Genomic DNA, 8,749 nt, shown 5'->3' with positions numbered 1-8,749 from the left:
TGTGTCACTGGAGGATGGGTGTGAGGTGTGTGTCATGGAGGATGGGTACAGGGAGTTGGGTGGGCTGAATTTGGAGGTTTTCCATATCCAGCTGCTTTTGTCAGGCTCTTCTGACAGGTTATCTCTTTACACCAGGATATCTACAGCAGAGGTTCTCAACCTCTTGTGATCCCTTTGGCAGCATCAAATGACCCTTTCACAGGGGTCACACATCAGATATCCTGTATACCAGATATTTACATTATGATTCATAACAGTAGCAAAATTACATTTATGAAGTAGCAATGGGAATTATTTATGGTTGGGGGTCATTACAACATGAGGCACTGTATTAAAGGGTCAAAGCACTAGAAAGGTTGAGAGGCACTGATCCAGAGTCATATTACCCCTGAGCAGGTATAGTGACTACATGTTTTTACACATTATATATGGTGATATTTATCATTTTTTCATGTTATGAAACAAAAAGTCATCTAAAATTTGATGTGAGGATGAAGAAGACCCACAGATATGCATTAACTACACAATGCCACTATTTTTATAGGTGTTATTTTAAGGTCAGAACTTAAAGTAGGAACAATAGCATTTCTCAGAAAAGAAACTTACTGAATGTGAAAATGTAATTTTTTTCTGTCTTCTGATAAATAGCTGGATACTTTAAAAACCACTCTCAATAGAACATCCAGTGATTTAGAAGCTCTGAGGAAAAACATTTCCAAAGTAAAGAAGGACATTCTTGACGAAACAATGAGGTAATGTATGTTATAAATGTATGTAAATAATAAATATATTTGTGCTCTACATTTAGAAAATTATTAGTGGTTAAATTATTTTTGTAAATACATGCAAGATTATAACTGTTAACATTCGTTTTTTGCTGGTGCTAGGTATGAAACCTAGAGTCTTGAACATGGTAGGGAAACATTTTACCACTCAGTGGCACCCCAGCCCACTGAGCCCCACCCCAGCCCACTGAGCCCCATCCCAGCTCACTAGCTCCACCCCAGCTCACTGAGCCCCACCCCAGCCCACTGAGCCCCACCCCAGCCCACTGAGCCCACCCCAGCTCACTAGCCCCACCCCAGCCCACTAGCCCCACCCCAGCCCACTGACCCCACCCCAGCCCATTAGCCCCACCCCAGCTCACTAGCCCCACCCCAGCTCACTGAGCCCCACTCCAGCTGACTGAGCTCCACTCACCTTATTTGCTCCATTATCAAGTTCCAGATTAAAAAAAAAAAAAAAAAAAAAAAAAAAAAAAAAAAAAAAGTTCCAGATTTTCTTGTTTTGTTCTGTTTTTCATCAGAGAGGCTCAGAGCAATAGTTTTATAGCCTACGAGATACATGATGGTAATGAAAATGTTTGCAGCAGAAGCAACTATTCTTATGTGTATATGTCAAATACTCTTTTAAGCATGTTTTCTAAATTTCCTTACAAACATTATTTAGATTACAAAAACTTAAACGTCACAATGAGGTTGTAAAACATAAATTAAAGATGATAACCGAGAAGACCATATCTATTGAAGAGAAAGCTACCAACATGGAAGACATGCTGAAGGAGGAGGAGAAAGGTTTGAAGGTAAGCCTTGTTTTGGATTATTACAGAAGCACAGCAATTTTCCAGAGAGTGAAGTACTTTGTGTTCAGAATTAAAGCACTGTGAAGTCTCAGAGGGCCCTGGTTCTAAAGGCAGCCCCTCACTGTGCCCTGTAGCCCATCCCTTTCTGGTGCCTCTTTTCCCATGATCCCCCTCCCTGTCTGGCCAGTGTGCTGAAGCACACCTCTTAGCAAGTATCCTTGTTTGACAGCATTCTGCCTCCTTCTCATTCTGTTGTGTGTATTTGTGATCAAACTCTCCCCTCATTCGTTGGCCCATTGTCAGTATTCCATCATTGTTTTAACCTTACAGCCCAGGAGCATTTTTGGCAAGAGGCCTGTGAAATGCACCATTTCACTAATTAATTGGGCCTCTTCTTCTTCCAGTCTCTAGTGTGCTAGTGACAGTAAATCTAACTTTTAAGAAACCCGAGGAGGTTGCTTTGCCATTTTCTCTTTGGAATCTTGAAAACAGCACTAGGTTTTTGGCATGGCAGCCCTGCTTCCAGATTTTTCTGTCTTTTGTTGATGAAGGAAGTGAAGGGATAATGAAGATGGAGTAATAATCTCTGAGTATGTGATTAGATCATATAAAATATGACTCTGCTTGTATCTGATGATGCCTGGTTCCTCAGTGTGCTCTGAACCCCCAAGTAACAACACCATTTGGCCAGAGTGGTAGTTAAGTCCAAGCCATGCCTTTATGTTTCACCTTGCCTTAAGAACATGTTTTTCTATGGTACAAACATAGATAATGATGAAAGCTGAAAAAAATTCTTGAAAGACCAAAAGTAAATGAACTAGATCACAGAGGATAATAAATGTTTTGACATTTAAAAACAATTCACGTAAACTGAGCTCATTGAAGATGTTACCCATATAAGCCTTACACAAATCGGGGCTATCAGCATTTCATCATGGAGGGAGGTAAAGTCCACAAGGCCCACATCTCCTAGAAAGACGACTGGCAATCAGTGCTTGTCGCCAGGGCTGTCACCCTCTTCAGGGGTGTAACCACACAGAAGTTGCCCATGCTCTACTGAGTAACTTCCCACCCATGCTCAGGCAAGTAGCTCTAAACTCAGTGGACCTCACACCCAACGAAGTCATAGAAGGCCCCGTGTAGTGGCACACACTTTTAATCCCAGCACTCATGAGGCAGAGGCAGGTGGATCTCTGTGAGTTTGAGGCCAGCCTGGTCTACATAGCTACAGGACTGCCAGAGTTAGATAATGTGACCCTGTCTCAAAACAAGCAAGCAAGCAAACAAACAAGCAAGCAAGCAAGCAAGCAAACAAGAAGTTGTGAAAGAAGGAGATAGACTCATCACGAAGAAAGGTACCAGTAAGAGAGGAAGGGGACTACGGGATAAGAAATCAAGGTGAAATGACTACAATTCAGTATAAAAATGTATGAAACTGTCAATGAAAACTGAAATAAATAAATAAAATCACTTGAGGACACATGGTAGGTATTGGAATATATTGCTAGGTGAGCAATTCGAAATGAAGTTCTTAATAGAAGGAAATGAAAGAAGGTAGATGCCCAGGCCTCCATAAACACGTAAAGAGGATTGGAAACTGTACCACAAACAAGACATTAAAAAAAACCCTTACATTTAACAAAGAAAAATGGTTAAAATATGATTATTGATGCAGATGTACCAATGACTTGTTAGAGGGCTGTGCTCTGTAGAAGGAATCTCCTGTGTCTGTTTGGAAACTTCATCTGTCCGATAAAGCTGTTTGGACTATAGCCGAGGCAGGAAATAGAAGGCAGGAGTTCTCGGAGGAAGCAAGGGTTCTGGGACAAAGTGAGGTGTGGGAGTTTCCACTCAGGAACATGAAGTCAGAAGGTAGCCAGCACCGAGCAGAGGTAGCTAGCCACTTGGCAGAACTTAGATTAGGATAAGTGGGGTATCAATTTATGATCTAATTGAGGAACAACCAAAACTTATGGTCAAGGAATTTGTAAATACAATTTGAGTCTCAAAGTCATTATTCCAGGAGCCTGGAGATGGGAGGAAAAACTCCACTATTATTGTGCTTGCCTCAGTGTTTGTTTGTTTCGGGAAAAGCTCAATGGACTTTGTCACCAGGCTTTCAAATTCTGTGAGCAGTCTCTGAGAAGGTCCTGAGTTCAGTGAGAAATGACAATTAAATGAGAAATACCACATCAGTTATCAGTTATTTCTTGATTTGTGAAAATCTGCACACATTAGTCATGGGCTTGTTTTATTTCACATTGAGGTTCATTGACTACGGAGGGGGAACATGGTTATGAGGGAAAATTATTTCAGTATTTAAAAGTGGTAACTTGTAGTTGGCTTGGGGGTTGGTAGGTTAAAGGAATGTGTTGGTCATGAAGCATTCAGGTCAAGGTAGGTCTTTGAGGAGTGTCAGGATCAGAAACACCCTTCTCTTTCCTTGAGGCCAGCACGGAGGAGAGACCAAGCAATGCAAAAGCTTAGTGAGGGGCTGGACCAGGGTTTGATTGGCACTGATTCCTATGCATTCTCAAGAGCCAGCAGTTAAATTTTCAGAAATTTTTTGTTAAGTTCATTACTAAAACCAGCAACTATTAAAACCTAAATTGTATGTAGACTTATAATTAAACACATATTGAACTCAGAAGTAACAAGTAGCATTCACCATTTGTAAATTATACTCTATGACGAGTGGTGTACTTGAGGTTAAAATGACATCTCTTACATTAGTCATCTGTGTTAGCTTGCCTCTGTATGTCATCTCTGTGGTAGTGTGACTATACCAGTAGTTTGAAACTCCCCACTGTGGGTGTGCTTACACCATAGAAGGAGTATTTTTCCTTAGTCCCCACCTACTGGAGGGATGATGGCTAACTGTGGCCCTAAGAAGCTTCAAATTGGACAGTATGATTTCTTTCTTTTTTACATCCTCAAGACTGTTCAGTGAACTCTGAACTCACAGGGTGTCTAGTTCTGAGGTCGGGACAATATTGGATGGAGTTAGGATGGTAGATCAAGCAATACAAGAATAGAAAACTACCAACCCTGTCTACTAGCACTGGAAATAAGAGATTGGGAGGAATGGCCAAAGCTTTGGGAAGACTTTGTATTTTCAAGGGTTAAATGTTGACAGGGGCTTTTGAGCTCCTAAATTTTAATGCTCGTGTAAATACAAATTTTAAGCTACTATAATATAACTAGCTGTTGTAATTCCTACAATTTCTTTACAGGAAGTGGATGTTCAATTGAACATAGTAAAAGGTGTGCTATTTAAGAAAGTCCAAGAATTACAGAATGAGATAACGAAAGAGAAAGCCCTGGTATCAGAAATTGAAGGAACCCGTTCTTCCCTGAAACATCTTAACCAACGGTTACACAAACTGGATTTTGAAACCCTGAAGCAGCAGGAAATTATGTACAGTCAGGTAGATACTCTTCTTCTGGTAGTTGAGTTATCCCAGTGCCCTAAGAAAATGAAGAGTTCTAAGATACCCTAGATGAACAGGCAGGTGGTGGCAGCTGGCTACCATGCTAGGATAGTAGAAGCTTGAGAGGGACTCAAAAACTACTGTTTTAATTTTTAATCTAAAATAGGCAAGGGGACAGACACTCTGGAGAGGGAGGAAGGACTGTGCTTTAAAGGAACCTGGAGCAGTGAGTCCTGCAGTAAACAAAAGTCTGCAGACATGAGCATCTCCCACCCACCTTATTGCACAGTACAGTGACAGGCTTTTCCCTCAGTTTTCCTACATACCCTTCATGTTCATGTTTATTTTCTCTAACACCTCCCCATCCATCTTAATTTCTTAATCTGAAAAATTCTTAGTTTCACAATATCACAATATCAAAGATGCTAAAATATAGTAAAAAACAACTCACTATATGTTGAACTTTCCATGGTTATTTGACAGTTTTCTTTTGTATCCTTTGAAAAATGTCCATCAGGAATTCTCATTTATTCAGATCCCATGATTTCCCAAGGTCCCTGATGGCACTACAGTAGATGGCACAATGAAGTTTGTGTTGCTGTCCCGCTCCCTGACTGTTGAACAGTGTTTTTGCTCCCCTTAGGCTAGGAAGAATTTTATCCTGATTTGCTGAAGGACCAGCTTTACTTTAATAACTAATGATGCCAGACCAAAGTTAAGAGCACATGTCAGATGCTGCTTCTACATTTAAAGAGAGAGGCTTTTGTTGTTTGTATACAATCACTAACTTCTCTTTAAAAACTATTAACAGGATTTTTACATTCAGCAAGTAGAACGTAGAATGTCACGATTAAAAGGAGAAATTAATTCAGAGGAAAAGCAAGCCCTTGAAACAAAAATCCTTGAACTTAAGAAGACACTGGATGAGAGAAAATCTACACTTTCCCTTTTGGAAGCACAGATCAAGAAGCTCCATGTAACTTACCTTTCTTATGCTGTTTCTGTATCCTGAGGGTTCAACACATTCCCTACATGGTCAGAGTGATTCCCAGCTACCCACATACATAATGAATGCTTTCGTTTCTATACCTTTAGAATGTCATGTTCTTCACTTGAGCGTTTGTGTAACTGTTGTATCACATGTCTCTTCCAAGTTGTTTTGCTTAACTGTTATAAGTGCCTTGTAAAGATGATTATACTTATTATAGGCTAAGACACTTGTTCAGGGGTGCACAGTGAGTTCACAGAGAGCTAGGGTTTAAATTCTGATCCATCTGACTTCAAAGAATTCTTAAACAGCATACTGTTTAGAACGTTGTGATAGTCTACTTTTTGCCACAGTAAGTAACTGAATTCATTCTTAGCTTTGAAATGCTATCAAGAAGCTTTTTTTTTTAATGACTAATTTGTTCCCATTTATCTACACAGTTATGATGTTTGAAACAACTATAGTTAGACGGGAAACGGTTTCAGTTTTAGGGATTTGATTATGTTTGTTGTAAGGTAAACATCTGTTAAAGTTTACATTGTGAGAAAGGGCAAAGGAAAGGATGGGTTGGAGGTGGAGGTTGGAGATCTAGGGATAGGGATGAAACCTCAGCCCAGCAGCACTATTGGAAAGGCTGGTGATGAGTGGCCTCTAGTGGTCATAAGTAGAATTGTCTTGATTTACTTGAGAGCAAGACATTTAATTTTAACATGACTTTTGATTTAACATGGCTTTTGATTTAAGTTCGTGGTTTGTAGCTTGATGACATAATTTTTGTAGCTTGATTACATAGTTTTGGATGACAGCTTCCAAGCAGTACCTTGGCTTTCTGGAAAATAGCACAGGCTTTGGGATCAGGCACACATTTGAATATCAAGGTTACGTGGGTACTGCTATTTTAATGTTCTTGAGCGTTTTCTCATTAACTAACAAGAAAGAGAAAAAAGGGCAGAAACAATGCATGCTGGGTACTCTCCACATGTGGTGCTGTTTGACTATTTAGAGTAGAACCTGACTGTAAAGATCATGAGAAGTGGGCTTTTGAGGTGCACTATGTTGTGGAGCCCCCAGTGGCTTCGTGTTCCTAACCACTCCAGCTATTCTTGCCATTATGAGGCTGGTTGGTGCACATGCCATGCCTGTTGTTTCACACACAAACTCACTGTAAGTGACTTCCAAGTTGAAGCTGGGTAAACCATGGAGGTGTGTTCTCAGCAGGGGTCAGGCTGAGGGCTTCTTAGTGTGAGGGAGGTCTCACTCTCCTCCTACACTTACCATCTAAAAGGGAAACCAATTTCAGGTTGGAACACTTTTGTCTCCTTTATTTTGTTATTTTATTTATGATGTATATGTGTGGGAATGTGTGCCATTGTGTGTATGTGGAGGTCAGAGGACAATCTTGCAGAGTCATTTCTCTCCACTTTTATGTAGGATCTGGGTATTGAATTTACTTTCTGGCTTGCATCTTTATGTAGCAAGCATGTTTCCCCTTTGAGCCACCTCACTGCCCCACAAATAACATTAACTTAATTATTTTGTCTTAAATATAATTTTATGAAATCACCATTTATGCCAAAACTTTCCATTTTTGATTTGGCTGAAATTTTAAGTCTTGATACTTCAGAGAAATATAAACAATGAGAAAAGCAAATAAGAGTCAAGAGGATGGGGGCAGAGTGAAGAATATGAATCTCTTAGAATTTTTAATCTTAGGATATTAACTAGAAATTTTGACAAGGGAACCAAGTGGGGACTAAGATCACAAAAGTGGGTCCTGAGTGGGAAGAGGAATGTCACCTCTTAAAACTAAAAAAGTGCCACCTGGCATGTAAGACCTGTCTATGTGTCTGGAGGAGTTTAACCTTATCAAAAAACTTTTTTTTCCTGGCAGGCAGATGTGATCACATGCACCTCTGTGTTTAGTACACTGCCTGTGAGCGCTGTCTCAGTGACATCCCTAATTTCACAATAATCCTGGAACAAAAGCTGTTTCTATTTCCATTTCAGAGATGAGGAAACTGATGTGGAATTAAGGCCACCTGAGCTCAGAGCCATACTGTTAACCAAGAGTTCAGTGCTCTCGAGACCTGCAGTGTTTTTATCACCTGGCACTTGTGCCCTGCAATGAGCTATTACCAGGATCTTTTCCCCTCCTGGGTGGTGAGCACCTTGAACACCAGACTGAATCGGAACCATACATAATATTTCTTAGAATTGTTGCTCTCAGGCTAATCCCAAAACACCAATGATAGAATTTACAATGTTTCTGTGTTAATATGTTTGAATTTATGTGAAATTTTGCATAATTTGAAGTGATAAGAGAGGTTGGAACTCCTAATGCATGGTATAGCTGTTGCTGTCTGCTATTTATTTCATCGTTTAAAGCATATGTACCATCCCTTCTTTTTACAGAATGACCTCTACTTCATTAAGAAGTCAAATGGTAAAAACAATGATGAGAAAGAGTCTCTCATGAACAAAATAAGTGAACTGAACCTTTTCATTGACAGATCTGAGAAGGAACTGAGCAAAGCCAAAGCTGTGAAAGAGGTGTGATGAATCTGTATCCGTAGTTAACAAGCCACATGCTTCCACAGGAGTGGGAATCGCAGGAAAATGTAAAACAAGGAAGTAATTAAGAAAATCAGCTGTAACCACTGTATTCAAGATTAAGTGTTAATAGGCATATCATTTCCTAGTTTTAAAAAAGAAAATTATTCTATCTTGTATTTTCAAATGTTTGATATA

The 8,749-nt window shown here is 39.8% G+C and overlaps 1 protein-coding gene across 2 annotated transcripts in view; it reads left to right on the top strand.

Moving 5' to 3' along the window:
- Positions 1-8,749, top strand: part of Ccdc39 (coiled-coil domain containing 39) — a 30,880-nt gene that overhangs the window by 11,826 nt on the left and 10,305 nt on the right. For both annotated transcript variants that reach the window (XM_028755762.1, XM_028755711.1), the window contains exons 8-12: positions 649-752; positions 1,450-1,582; positions 4,816-5,010; positions 5,825-5,989; positions 8,414-8,551. In XM_028755762.1, coding sequence (XP_028611595.1) covers positions 649-752; positions 1,450-1,582; positions 4,816-5,010; positions 5,825-5,989; positions 8,414-8,551 — 735 coding nt within the window. The remainder of the gene's footprint in view (positions 1-648; positions 753-1,449; positions 1,583-4,815; positions 5,011-5,824; positions 5,990-8,413; positions 8,552-8,749) is intronic.

The sequence above is a fragment of the Grammomys surdaster genome, unplaced genomic scaffold (genome assembly GCF_004785775.1).
Source record: "Grammomys surdaster isolate TR1022 unplaced genomic scaffold, NIH_TR_1.0 62, whole genome shotgun sequence".
Classification (NCBI taxonomy): Eukaryota; Metazoa; Chordata; class Mammalia; order Rodentia; family Muridae; genus Grammomys; species Grammomys surdaster.
The sequence above is the reverse complement of the archived record's forward strand: the minus strand, read 5'-3'. Positions and strand labels throughout refer to the sequence as shown.